The following is a 14918-nucleotide window of genomic DNA, read 5'->3' as shown; positions in this document are numbered from 1 at the left end:
ATCTATTCAGGAGGCTAAGAGATGAGGATCCAGGTTTGAAAGCAGCCCATGCAGGCAAGCTATGAGACTCTTATCTCCAACTAACCAGCAAAATGCTGAAAGTGGCAGAGCATCAGCCTTAACAGAAAGTCACCCAGGTTCTGAGTTCAAGCCCCAGAACTGGCACCAAATAAAGCTGTAGCAACTATTTGTTTTAGTACACCAAGGTTAAAATACAGAGAAATAGTATTTTAAAAAGAGAGACAGAAACAGAGAAACATTTCCTGCTCCCTACAAAGGAAAAGGAATTACTGTGGAAATACTGGAGTCTGAACTCAGCCTCACACTTGCTAGGCTGGCACTCTATCCCTGGAGCAAAACTTGTACCTCAGCTTTTTGCTGGTTATTTTGGAAATGGAGTTTAGAACGTGATCTTTTATTCTGCCTACACTGTCCATGAACCTTGATCCTTCAGATCTCTAGAGGAAATTATAGAGACAGAATCTCCAATTTTCTGACTGGGCTTGCCTTGAACCTCCTGAGTAAGTAGGACTACAAACATGAACTGTCAGTGCTTGGCCAAGAGGTCATTCTTAAAATCTTAGAATAGTTAACATTCAAGCTAAGATGATATTTATTTGCATGTACGCATATGCCTTTAAGCACCTCCCTCTTTTTCTCTCCCTCCCTCTCTCTCCTTTTTTAACAGGGGGAGAGGGAAAGCATCTATGTTGCCAGGTTGGCTTGTATCTCCTGGACTGGAGAGACCCCCTTATCTCAGCCTCCCAAATCCTGGGACAATAGTCATATACCACTATGTATTTGAGCTGGGCACTAGTGGTTCACACCTGTAATCCTAGCTACTTAGGAGGCTGAGATCTGAGGATCATTGTTCAAAGCCAGCCTGGGCAGGAAAGTCCGTAAGATTCTTATCTCCAATAAACCATCCGAAAACCGGAAGTGGCAATGTGGCTCAAGTGGTAGAGCATTAGCCTTGAGGGACAGTGCTCAGGCCCAGAGTTCAAGCCCCATGACTGACCAAAAAGAAAAAAAAAAAAAGAAAGTGTTTGAACAGGAGAAAGATAATTTATTAATGTAGTCACGCATATGTTCAATAAACAGACAAAAGCAAATACTTACAACGACTTAACTTTCCCTCATAAGACTCAGTAATAGTAAAATCTGCAACATTCGCTTTAAAATTTCCAGTTAAACAAGTTAATACACAGAAAAGTAAATTATTTGTTTATTACTCAATTTTTACATCCTGCAGTCTTCATCTTCCAGTTGGTTGGTCTGTTACCCATTTAAAAAATCCTAATTTCATGAAGTTAAAAAAAACATAATTCTTTATATATACACAAGAATAAAAATCCTTGCAGCTTAACAGAAAAAAATATTTTGTTTACTAAATTGAAAGCATAGATATGACAACACAGGAAAAATACTAAGTACTTAAGAATGTTACAAAAAAGTAATACATTAAAAAATTTAAATTATCTTAAGTAGTTGTACAAAGGGGTTACCATTCAACAAATTAGGTTATACAATGCATCTTGATCCATGTCACCCCATTAATCATTCTCTTCCATCTCTCCCAACAAAACCCCTTAGTATACTACATTTAGCTAAGATTTTAACAGCTCTCAGCTTACATGTTTGCCTTTTTATAACTTGCTAAATTTCCAGCATAAGTATAAATTCCTGGAAACTTTCCTCAAAACATGAAAACTCTCCAAGGTAAAGTTTTTACCCTATTTTTCTTTGAAATTGATTTGCTACATTATCAGAATTAGAAAGTTATTCAGGAACTATTTCTAAATACTATTTATTTTCTAAATAATACTATTTTCAAGCTTAAAGAACCTTTTCCCATTTTTCTCTTTCCTTTAAATAAACAAAAAAATCTTGCTCAGCTGGGAAGGTGGCTCAGTGGTAGAGTGCTTGCCTTGCATGCATGAGGCCCTGGGTTCGATGCCTCAGCACCACATAAGCAAAAAAAAAAAAACAAAAAACTGGAAGTGGCACTGTGGCTCAAGTGGTAGAGCGCTAGCCTTGAGCTGAAGAGCTGAGGGACAGTGCCCAGGCTCAGAGTTCAGGCCCCATGACCAGACCCCCCCCCCAAAAAAAAATCTTGCCAACTTCTCTTGCCAGTTCTGGGGCTTGAACTCAGGACCTGAGTGCTATCCCTGAGGTATTGTTCTTTGTTTTTGTTCTCCCTCAAGGTTAGTGCTCTAAAACTAGAGCCTCAGCTCTACTTCCCGCTTTTTGGTGATAAATTGGAGATAAGAGTTTCGTGGACTTTTCCTGCCCAGGCTGGCTTTGAACCATGATCCTCAGACCTCAACCTCCAGAGGACATAGGATTGTGTTAGCCAGCTTGTCAACACTTTTTTTTTGGTTGGTTATGGGGCTTGAACTCTGGGTTTGGGCGCTATCCCCGCGCTCTTCAGCTCAAGGCGAGCACTCTACCTCTTGAGCCACAGCACCACTTCTGGTTTTCTGGTGGTTAATTGGAGATAAGAGTCTCACAGACTTTTCTGCCCAAGCTGGCTTTGAATCATGATCCTCAGATCTCAGCCTCCTGAGTAGCTAGGATTACAGGAGTGAGCCACCGGCGCCCAGCTTAAAGGAATTAGGTTTTCAATATTAAATGTAGAAAAGTGTATTACTTTCCTTACAGGTTAACTTTCTATAATTATTACACATATGGAATTAGTAACAATGATATAAACACTCATTTCAAAATTGTATTACATCCTTTATAAAATGAAAACAAATTTGATCATATGCCTATGCAAACAGACCTGTAATTTCTTTATTAAAATGTAAGTCATCAGATAATCTCTAATAAAAACAATCCACAGTATTTTAATTTGCAAAGAAGTATTTCCTACCTTGCCTGCTTCTCTTTCTAAGTCGACATACTCCCGGCTAGGTATTTGTCGCTGTTCTCCCTGCCAGCTGGCCGGAAAAAACTGGAGAGACAGATTGGTTCCTGTGGCCACAAAAGCCTTTTAGAAAAATCAATACAAACAGGATCAGGAGCAGGACATTACATAAATTATGCAGGCAGTCATTTATTTTTACATCAGTTTATGTCTTAAGCCAGGCAGCACTGAGAATACTTAAAAGTAAAAAAAAACATGCACTCATCATTTTTCTTAAGTATTAAGTTACAAACATCTGATTCCATTTTGAGGGCATTTGCCATTGGCTGCTTAAATATAAAATCAGACATGGAATCAATACTTTCTTTCAGGTCATTTTTTGCTGACGTTAGTATCTCACATTGCTAATGTCTAACCAGAAACCACGATCTTTGCATTTAAGAACTGGTATTTTTAAGTGTAAAAACCACTGATAATCTAAAGATTTTTGCATTTTAAAGCACACAACAATTTACAGTTGTATAAACAGGACGTTTTATTTCTGTTGATTTCCTTATACTCAAAGAAACACTGAATGGTGTGTGGCACTTAAAAATTTCAGTACATAAGTGCATTCTGAAGCTCAGGTTAATATGCACTAGAGATGATGTCTTCTCTGACTGACCACCCCTGAGAAAGTGATGTGACAGTACTTCTCTCTAAAAGCCTGAATGATTAAAATATATACATTAAACAATTTTACCCTAAAAGAATTAGTTCAGATTCTAGCAAAGAGTATTGAGTATTCGTATTTGTAAAAGATGTGGATGGCATTGTTCAATAAGATAGAATTATCTAAAACATTTCAATAATGTGGCATTCTATGAAGTCCCTGATAAATTTAACTTGGTATTTGCCCTGTGTCTAGAGAAACAACATTATTCCTCTTGCTGGGGCAATTCAGAAATAAATAAAAGGGTTTTTTATTGTTGTTGTTGTTTTCTTGCAGTACTGAGGAATGAACTTGAGCTGTGAGCTCTACCACTGGAGACATGCTTCCAGTCCTAAAAAAAATATTTCCAAAAAAATTACGTGTTTTGTCATTTAAATGTATACTCTTCTTTGCTGGAACCAGAGAAGTTAGTTCAGTTTATTTTACTGATTAAATTCTGAAGCATCATTCCTAGTCTTCATCTGAAAGTTAGGGGCTCACTTTTACAGCTCTCTCTCTTGGTATCATTTCTGGGGCTTGAACTTAGGGCTTGGGCACTACTGTTGAGCTTTTGTACTCAAGGTTAGGGCTCTAACCACTTGAGCCAAGCTTCACTTCTGGCTTTTTGGAGGTAAGTCTCCTGGACATTCCTGCTCAGGCTACCTTCAAACTACAATACTCAGATCTTATCCTATGGAGTAGAGAGGATTATATGCATGAGTCATCAGCACCTGGATTATACTTCCTCATAGTGGTTGTGTCAAGTTAACTACTAAATATGTAGAGGCTTCTTTGTTGGCATTCTCTTACCAACTGGAATACCTTTTTCTTGTAGTATATATTTTCTATGATAGAAATTGAACATCAAGTTGGGCGCTAGTGGCTCACGCCTGTAATCCTAGCTACTCTGGAGGCTGAGATCTGAGAATTGCAGTTTAAAGCCAGCCTGGGAAGAAAAATCCATGAGACTCTTATCTCCAATGAACTACTTAGAAAAAGCCAGAAGTGGTGCTGTGGCTCAAGTGACAGAGTGCTAGACTTGAGCACAAAGAGCTTCAGGAACAGTGCCCAGGCCCTGAGTTCAAGCCCCAGGACACGAAAAATCAAATATTACATCAATCTTAAAGAAAAGCAGACCAGGAAGAAAACTGCCTAGATTTTATGAGCTAAGGCATGTTTCTATTTTTTTCCCCACAAATTAGTATTTGTTAAGTATTTATTTAGAACAGTACCAAGTAAACATTATTATAAATGTTTGCCAATAATGTAAGAAAAATAACTTATGTCTTTGTAAAATGAGATCTTTGTTGCTGATACTGGCCTAAAACAGTTGGGCTTGGATGACTGTCCTTTTCCCTAGTCTCCCTGGTAGCTGAGACTGCAAATAGGACAGCAATGTACCCAGCTTAAGAGAAAATAACTGAGATCAATAAGAGAGCTAACATTTCAGCATCTGAAAATGAAATTCTCAGAGCAGAGTAGTGACAAACATGAGATTGAGCCTATGAATGAAAATTCTGTGTCCAAATCCCTAAGGCATTTATATATTCACGAGTAGCAAATCCTCCAGTGCCCTAACCAGCTCTGTGCTAAGACACTGAAGATCTTATTACCTCAGAAGAGTTCGTGCTTTACTGTTTGATGGCCATTATCTCATCAAGAGAAAAAGTGGTAAAAACTAATTTTCTGTCGGGTGCTGGAGGCTTACTCCTAGCTACTTAGGAGGCTGAGATCTGAGGACTGAGGTTCAAAGCCAGCCCAGGCAAGAAAGTCTATGAGACTCTTATCTCCAATTAATCACAGAAAAAGCCAGAAGTGGCACTGTGGCTCAAGTGGTAGAGTGCTAAGCCTTGAGCAAAAAGGAGCTCAGGAACAGCTCAAGCCCAGAGCTGGAGCCTCAAGACTGGCAAAATCAAAACCCTGATTATTCTAAACAGCATTTTCCAAACTTACTTGAACTAGAATATTTTTCTTTTTTCTGAGGGAGAGAGGCAGGATTGACTGGGATGAAACTGTAGGTCTCACAATCTTTGATATTTTTTTTTTATAATCTTTGATTCTATATATACACAAGGGTTGGGAAATATAATCAACATACTTTCTCTCAGGTGTGGGTATGTGCACATGAACATAGGCAGGTCCTAGGGCTTAAACTCAGGGCCTATGCACTGTCTCTGAGCTTTTTTGCCTCAAGGCTGGCACTCTTACCACTTGAGCCACAGCTACTTCCAGCTTTTTGGTGGTTAACTGGAGATAGGAGGCTCTTTACTGCCCCTGTGGGCTGGTTTCCAACTGTGTTCCTCAGATCTCCTGAGTTTCAGGAGTAGGATTACAGATGATACCTACTGAATATCTGGCTTTTATCAACATACTTCATATTCATGTATGGGAAAAAAAACCTCAAGGAAACCCCTTTGTCAATGCCAGTGGCTCACACCTACAATCCTAGCTACTGAGGCTGAGAGCTGAGATCTGTTGTTGGAAGCTATCCTGGCAAGAAAGTCTATGAGATTCTCATTTCCAATTAACCACCAAAAAGCCAAAAGCGAAGCTGTGGCTCAAGCGGTAGTGCTCTAGCCTTCAGCAAAAACAAAACAAAAACAAACAAAAACCCAGAAAAGACAACCCCCAAAGGGTAGGCCCAGGCCAAATTCAAGCTCTCCCCTCCCCCTCAAAACCCTCTTTGTAAATTAACATGGCTAGGAAGAGTTGGGCTATATGAGGCTATAAGTTTGATTCCAGAGCCATTAGAAAAATAATTAAATATACATATCTCTCTTTTCTTTTTTTTTTTGGGTCCGGTTGTGGGGCCTGAACTCTGGGCCTGGGCGCTGTCCCTCAGCTCTTCAGCTCAAGGCTAGTGCTCTACCACTTGAGCCACAGTGCCACTTCCAGTTTTTTTTTTCTTTTTGCTTATGTGGTGCTGAGGAATCGAACCCAGGGCCTCAGGCATGCAAGGCAAGCGCTCTACCGCTGAGCTACCTTCCCAGCCCCTAAATATACATCTTTTTAAGAAAGGCTTGGGAAAAATCTATTTGAAAAGGTTAAAATTCTATACTGGTATAAAGTCTGTATATAAGATTTGTCCTGATTATACTTTATAACATTAAAATGGCAAGCCCTGTGCTACTCCAACCTACCTTTTATCACTCAATGTTCTCAAAAAACAAAAATTAGTTTTACTCTCCCACAGTACTCACTATAATGTTCATTTTTTGTTTCATTATTAGTGTTGAAAATCTCTCCAACATGCTTACTAAAATGAAAATTCATAGAAGGATTAGATTGTACCTTTCACCATAACCACTAATATTCCATGATGAGATAAGGAGCATGGTTGAATTTTGCAAAAAGAGAATTGCAGCTCTTAATTCCTTTAAATATTATAATACACACATCCCCACCTACCCCACCCCCTGCCAGTACTGGAAATTAATTTAATCTTAGGGTCTTGCTCAAGATAGCCAAATGTTCTACCATACCCTTGGCCCTCAAAATAAACTTTACAAACTTTACTGATACATCAGAAGACAGGTTGGGATACATAGTTCTAAAAATACATAGGTTAAAAAACTATGTGTCTGCTGTCAAAATAGAGGCAAAGTGTATAACTAAACAGGTAGAGACAACAGCCTATTCCTAACTCATAAATTAGAGTTCTGGCATTAAATTACATAATCTCTAAATTAAAATAATCCCTAAAATAATGATCCAAAGGAATTATGATCTGAATCCAAAGGAGTATATTCAAAATTAAACTGGTCTCCACCTTCTAGAAGCCAAGAATCCTTTAATTTGTGTGTGTAATAATTAATAAAAACGGGAGAATAAGCCAGATGCTGGTGGCTCATGCCTATAATCTTAGTTACTCAGGAGCCTGAGATCTGAGAATCCTGGTTCAAAGACAGACCAGGTAAAAAAAGCCCAGTTCCTCTTATTTTCAATTAACCAGCAAAAAGCCAGAATGGTGGTGTGGCTCAAGTAGTAGAATGCCTGGTTTGAGTGGAAAAAGCTCAAGGCCTTTGGTTGAAGCTCCAGTATCAGAACAAAAAAGTACGTGAGGGAGGACTAGAAAAAGGGAAGTATGAAATCCCCTCCTAAATATATGACATAGTTACATTACTCAACAAAAAGCAAGAAGATAAGACCTCAAGGTCAGCTTTCATTTCATGAGACTATTGGGGGGCGGGGGCGGGCAGGAGAAGACTGGCAAAGTGCTGGTGGCTCATATCTATAACCCTAGTTATTCAAGAGGCTCAGATCTGCCAGGTGCAGGCAGCTTAGGCCTGTAATCCTCATTATTTAGGAGTCTGTGATCTGAGGATTGCAGTTCAAAGCCAACCTGGGTAGTCCATGAGACTCATCTCTAGTAAAATATCCCAAAAAAGCCAGAAGTGGCTCAGGCAGTACAGCACTAACCATGAGCAAGAGATGCTCAGGGACAGCACCCTGGCCCTGAGTTCTGACAGAAAACAAACAAAACATAGTAAAAATTCATAGGATCAAGGCTGGTAAAGTAGCTCAAGAGGTAATTTGTCTAGCAAATACAAGGCCTAGTTCAAACTCCAGTTGAAAAAAAAATTTTAAGATCAGATACTTAAGAGAGAAAGCCTAGAATGTCTAATTCATCTTGGAAAGAAATTTACTACAAATAGGTAACAATTTAGCAATCTTTTATATAGCAATACTATATACAGCTAATCAGACTGTGGGTTGAACTATATACCCAATTTATAATTACATGCAGCAAATTCTAATATGACAAAAAAAAAAACCTACTGGCTATGCTTCACTTGGTTAAAAAAATCCTAGCTTCAAAAAAAATAGCAACAGTACTTTATATCTCATCTTTATCACTTAACAACATCAATTACCTGAAGGAAATTCTTTGATCAGAAATACCAACTATCATCTTTCTTGAAGGTAAAGGATGACATCTCTGAACTAATAACGATTTATTATACAACTCAGTGCCCAAACCAAAATGCCTTTGTTTTATATGTCTACATCACACAAATATTAAACTACTCAAGAAACTTGGAGATGAATTGAAAGCTGAAGTTTCATAATATGCATTAATGACCCAACATCTTGTGCTTCTGATAAATTTAAACAGTATCATCTTTCTGTAATGTAATTCCCAAATGCTTTCACTTTAAATATTAAACATCCCTTGAAGATAAATCTGGATGTGGTGATGCAAAGGGAAAATTTCGTGGTATATGAATTACATCTCAATGAAACAACTGACTATAAAGGGGGAGGAGAAATAAATTTTCCAAAATAGTTTCTTGTTAACCTCAGTTCAAACTATTATCTTAAGCTTCAAGTCTCTGCCAACGCAAGTGAGCAGAAAATACGATTCCATTATGCAATGCTTCATCTTTTTTTTTTTAAATAATCGACTCCTTTTTCTATAAACTTCCTCCTATCATTGCTTCCTCCTTGAAAACTAACCTTCAATAGGACACCGCAAAAAGCATGAAAGAAACTACCACACCTGAGTAGTTTTCAACCTAAAGTTTGATGAACAGGAGGCAACACACCCATCACACCTAAACGGGGACTTCAAGATCAACTGTGAGTTTCATAGAAACAAGCAATTCTTTCGAAACTACAGCACTAAAAAGTTAGAAAAGCGGGGGGGGGGGGGGCGGGGGGGAAGGGAAAGGGGGGGTGTTTCAGATTCTACTGAGGCAGAATATTCTAGGGAAAGAAAATGATCCACTCTGTGTTGCTTCCTCCCCCCCCCCCCCACCTCATCTTCTATTAGGTCAATAAACAAGATTCTCAGCTACACGGGGACTGAAATTTAGCTTCTAAGAAACCAACTATCGCTGACTCCGGGGGAAGCTCCCACCCCACCCCACCCCCAATTCTTTTGCTACAGGAGCGTTGCCTTCCTACAAATTCTGAGAACCCCGAATGGTGTCACAGCCTGATACAATGCCCTTCTGCTTGTTCCATGTGGCTGGGGTTTGAGCTCCATCGCGGCGAAGAGGGTCTCAGATCTGGCTTCGGGAGGAAAATACAAGCCACCGGCGGCGGCGGCGGGGCTACCGCTGCAGGACCCGGGCGTCCGCGCCGAGCGAGGACCGGCCCGCCCAGCGCCTGGTTTTCTTGCGCCTTTTGAATCCCCAGTAGGAAGTGAGACGGAGTCCGCTCAGTTCCGGGAGCCGCGGCGTCCGCGCGCGGCGCCGTCCGGAACCCGCCTGGGCCGCGCGTCTCGCGGAGCAACAAGTGACCCGCGCCCGCCCGCGCGCACGCGCGCGCACCGCGGTCCCCGCGCCCCATCCCGCGACTTACGATCTCCGAGCGGCCGTCGCGGCAGGCGTTCTGGAAGCGCGTCTGGCGCTCCTCGTGGGGCCGGTCCCTGAAGCCCGTGTATTTAATCTGCAAGGCAAGAGAGACCGGCCGAGGAAAATCAGGAGCCAAATCCGCGGCGTCTCTCGCCCGCCCCTCGCGGCGCCGATAAGGGCAAGCAGAGTCTGCGGGCAGACAGACGGCTGCCGGGGCGAGATTTGCCCCTCTTGCGACCGCGCCGCCCAAACTTTTCTCCGCCCGGGCCCACTCGGGGCGCGTCGCGGCCTCCGCGCCTTCCGCCCGCCTCGCCTCCCCTCACCTCACACTCGCGGCTCAGCTTCCTGAAGAACTCCTCATTTTCGAACTTGCTTCTCTGGTCAGGCACAACGCGCGGCATCTTCCCGCCCGAAGGCCGCGGCGGCCGGGGCTCCGGGCTGGCGTGGGTAAAACCCGCCGGCTGGTTCTGTGCTACCGACTGACCGCCCACCCCGCGGCGCCCGGACTCCCGCTTCTCTTTGTTTCAGGCGCCCGCCCGCGTGGGCTCCCGCTCCGGGGAGTCTGAGATACTGCCGCCCGCTCGAGCCCAGCCCACGCCGCCGCAGCCTCAGCCGTTGCCTACCGCCCGCGCAGACCCAGCTCTCGCCGCCCACAGCCACCGCCGCCGCCACTTCCTCTCGCCGCCCACCTAGCTCACCCTCCCCGCCCCGCCCCCGGCGGCCCCACCCCTCCTTCTTACGCGCCCGCCCGCCTCAAACTCTGGCAAACAAGACTCACCATTCACAACTCCACGGCCCGCGCCGCGCATGCGCCTCACGCCCGCTCGGCTTGCGGGGTGGTTGTGTTGCCGGGAACCCGGGCTCTCTCCAGAGCGCAACCTCCTTCCCCTTTGCCTGAGTGCTGGCGGGTTCATTGTACAACAGCTGGGTGGGGTCAGCCGGACACCTAGGCTACCGGGAGCGTCCCCTCTCCCTCCACAGGCTTTTTATTTCCCCCATTGCAGAGCTATCTAGAACTTGTGAACTCCTCGAGGGTAACCTCACATTGCTACTTGAAAGTGAAGAAGCCTTGGGGATTTTGCATGCTCACACCAGCTGTGCACACCTAGGACTAAAGGTGGAAACAGACTGAAGATTTCAGCCAGATCGTGGTAGCTGTTGTAATCAGCCAGGCTTTAGATGAGATTTTGCACAGCTCATCTGCCTGCTGACTGGGCCTGTTAAATATCAGAATTCTATTTTCCATAATGCACATAAGTTCCTAAGAGTTAGCATAAGAACCTTTATGTTGGCCTAACACTTAATGGCCACCCAATAAACTTGCGTTTCTAAAGAAAAGCAAGGTAACCCCTGGGTGCTGGTGGCTCACATCTGTAATCCTAGTAACTCAGGAGGCTGAGATCTGAGGATCATGATTTGAAGCCAGCCAGGGCTGGCTTATCTCCAATAAACTACAAAAGAGAAAAGAAAAAAAGAAAGGAAAAAGAAAAGAAAGCCAGAAGTGGAGCTATGGCTCAAATAGTAAAATGCTAACCTTGAGCAAAAAAAAAAAAAAAAAAAGCTCAGGAACAGCACCTTGAGTTCAAGCCCCAGGCCTAGAAAAAAAAGTTGACTCAAAGGATAGCAAATAGGTGCCAATTGTGTCAGTAGCAGGGCCAAATTGCAAAGGTATTTGAAGATATACCTAAATGCAAAGGAATCTGTGCCAAATCAATTAGCAATGCCTGTCTTGAGTAGAGGCTTGGCAGAACTTCCCATCCCTGTCCAATCTCATTTTTACAGATATGGAACTAAGCTTAGATAACTAACTGTCCTGGATTTGCCATGGACTGTCTTGGTTTTAGCAATATTCCCCAGGAAACCACTCAGAACCTAGAAAAACAGTATGGTTGTTAATTCTTTTTATTTATTTTTATTTTTTTATTTTTTTGTCGGCCGTGGGGCTTGAACTCTGGGCCTGGGCACTGTCCCTCAGCTCTTCAGCTCAAGGCGAGCGCTCTACCACTTGAGCTACAGTGCCACTTCCGGTTTTCTGGTGGTTTATTGGAGATAGGAGTCTCAGGGTCTCTCCTGCCCTGGCTGGCTTTGAACCGCGATCCTCAGATCTCAGCCTCCTGAGTAGCTAGGATTACAGGCGTGAGCCACCAGCGCCCGGCTTATGGTTGTTAATTCTAACAGTTCTAGAGACTGATTGCTCAAAGTTAAGGTGGGTTTTTTTGTTTGTTTGTTTGTGCTGGTCCTAGGACTTGATCTCAGGGCCTGGGCACTGTCCTTGAGCTTTTTGCTCTAGACTAGAGCTCTAAAGTAGTTTGTGTGTGTGTGTGTGTGTGTATGATTCTTTTGTGTTTGTTTTCCCCCATTTTTACTTATGATTTTGTTGTTGCTATTAATGTGTTGTGCAGAGGGGTTACCATTTCTTTTTTTCTTTCCTTCCTTCCTTCCCCTTCCTTCTTTTCTTCTTCTTTTTTTTTTTTTTTTTTTTTGCCTGTCCTGGGGCTTGAACTCACAGCCAGGGCACCATCCCTGAGCTTCTTTTGTTCAAGGCTAGCCCTTTACCACTTGAGCCACAGTGCCACTTCTGGCTTTTTCTGTGTATGTGGTACTGAGGAATTGAACTCAGGTCTTCATGCATGCTAGGCAAGCACTCTGCCACTAAGCCACATTCCCAGCACAGGGGTTACCATTTCATAAGTCAGATACTGAGTTTGTTTCTTTTTTTGCATTCTGGGCATCAGTCCAACTATAGACAAATGCTATACTACTGAGCTACATTTCCAGCCTTGCAGGTCAAAGTTTGTGGGTTGCTTATTTTTTTTTTTCCAAAGCTGAAATATAGGGCAGCTGGGCAGGGCTACAGCATGCACTACTGAGAGAGAGGGAGAGGAAGGGAAAGAGAGAGGGTGAAAGGTAGAAAAAAGAAACCATTTAGGTTGATGGGTTTTTTTTATTTTTATTTTTTTGGGTCCAGTCGTGGGGCCTGAACTCTGGGCCTGGGCGCTGTCCCTCAGCTCCTCAGCTCAAGGCTGGCGCTCTACTATTTGAGCCACAGCGCCACTTCCGGCATTTTTCTTTTTGCTTATGTGGTGCTGAGGAATCGAACCCAGGGCCTCAGGCATGCAAGGCAAGCACTCTACCACTGAGCCACCTTCCCAGCCCCTAGGTTGATGGTTTTTAACAGACATCTTCCTATTGTTTTGGGTTTTTTCATTGTTGTTGGGGTGGTCATGGAGCTTGAACTTGGGGCATGGGCACTGTCCCTGAGCTCTTTTGCTCAAGACTAGCACTCTACACTTTGAGGTATGTGATTAATTGGAGATGAGAGTCTGGCAGACTTTCCTGCACAGGTTAGCTTTAAATTATGTTCTCAGATCTCAGTCTCCTGAGTAGCTAGGATTACAGCCCTCCTATTTATTTATTTATTTTTGGTACTTGTACTGCGGCTTGAATTCAGGGCCTCATATTTTCTTGGCTTTTTCTGCTCACCACTGGTACTCTACTGCTTAAGTCACACATCCAATCCTGTCAAGATAAGAATCTTTTGGATTTGTCTACCTGGTTGGCTTCAAACAGTGATCCTCAGATCTCAGCTTCCTGAGTAGCTAAGACTATAGGCCACTGGCACCCAGTTCAGACATCCTCTTCTGAACCGTAGACATAAGAGCAACTCCTTCTTTGGGTGTGCTCTTCTGGCCTGTACCAAGCCTGCGTGAATGGATGTGTATATATAAACAGAAAGGTATGGATTCCAACAACTACTGATGGAGCTTGCACTTTCTCATAATCTTTCTTTCATTCGTAAGCAACAGAAAGTCAATTCCATGAAACTTAAAACAAATCAGAGGCAGATGAGCTATCTGGACAATGTTCTCTTTTTCTTTTCTGCTTCTCCATTTTTCATCACTGCTTTTCTGTCAGGATCTCTTGGATGATACTTGTTTCTCAGCAGTAGATCAGAGTATCCACGGCTCCATCTTACCAAATTACTTTGATTACCTGGGTCACATATTCTCTCCAAATCAACGTGTGTGTGGATATGATTGACTGGTCAGTTTAAATCATATGCCCTCCCACCAGGATTTGGAACCCCTGTGATTATTGATCATAGAATCTGATATTTTAAATAGGGAGAAGAGAAATTCCCCCCAATAAAGGGAATAAAAAAGGGTGCATTACAGTCCCACTAAACAGTTTGTATCAGCTACTCTTGGGAAATGACATTTTTATTGTTGCATAAATGTTCTGATCAAATTGATGGTGACTCCCATATCAGCACAGGCAAAATGTAGATAAAAACCATATCTGCAACACAGGTTGGGAGGTTAAATAAGGCAGCCATTATCCCAAGACACCAAAACTAAGTGCCAGGAGTTAGAAACCTTCATACACTGCTGTGTCTCCTTGAAGTCTTCCAGTTCAGTTTCCAGCTAAGAATATCTTTAGATACCAGGACAACATAGCCATTGTTTAAATGAGAAGAAGCTGACTTGGCTTCCAGTCAACAAGTTTGCAGATCAGCATAGGCTCATTGCTAGGGTTTTTGCTGCTGGCATTCATGATAAGAAACAGAGTGAAACATGTCCCAGGGGTAACTCACGTGATTCGGTGTAGATGGATATTGGTATGCAACTTCTCATGTTGATCTATAAAAGCTACTCCATAAGGAGACACTGTGGTTTCACAGTAGGTCTAGGAGACTCTCAGATCTGCAGCTTATTTTGATCTTTTGTCTGTAGTAACAGCTGTTACTGCCATGGGAAATGTGGAATAAATGAAAGTTGAAGTTTGGTATAGTGATACAGACCTATAATCTCAGTACTCAGGAAGCTGAGGCAAGAGGATCATAAGTTTAAGAGCAGCCTGGGCTAAATGCTGAGACCCTGACTCAAAATACCACACAACAGAAATAGAAAGATCTCAAAAGTAGTAGTAGATGGCCAGACAGACGCTATGACCTTTGGCAAGGAAAAGATCAGGGTTGTAGGAGCAGGATATAGTTGGGCAAGAATACAGAGAAGGCCAGAAGGCTCTACTTGTAGCTCAATGCGGGCAGGGAACCATG

The 14918-nt window shown here is 42.8% G+C and overlaps 1 protein-coding gene across 5 annotated transcripts in view; it reads right to left on the bottom strand.

Moving 5' to 3' along the window:
• Nucleotides 1-10529, bottom strand: part of LOC138806981 (core-binding factor subunit beta) — a 49770-nt gene extending 39241 nt beyond the window's left edge. Inside the window, exons 1-3 of one of the 5 annotated variants that reach the window (XM_069992505.1) lie at nt 10183-10529; nt 9867-9953; nt 2876-2992 (exon numbers count right to left, since the gene is read on the bottom strand). In XM_069992505.1, coding sequence (XP_069848606.1) covers nt 2876-2992; nt 9867-9953; nt 10183-10260 — 282 coding nt within the window. In that variant the 5' untranslated portion in view covers nt 10261-10529. The remainder of the gene's footprint in view (nt 1-2875; nt 2993-9866; nt 9954-10182) is intronic. The other 4 variants (XM_069992506.1, XM_069992504.1, XM_069992508.1 and 1 more) reach the window with 4 other exon arrangements.
• Nucleotides 10530-14918: the final 4389 nt, after the last annotated feature.

The sequence above is a fragment of the Dipodomys merriami genome, unplaced genomic scaffold, assembly GCF_024711535.1.
Source record: "Dipodomys merriami isolate MVZ:Mamm:240054 unplaced genomic scaffold, mDipMer1.0.p SCAF_41, whole genome shotgun sequence".
Lineage (NCBI taxonomy): Eukaryota > Metazoa > Chordata > Mammalia > Rodentia > Heteromyidae > Dipodomys > Dipodomys merriami.
This window is presented reverse-complemented; position numbering and strand designations above follow the sequence as displayed.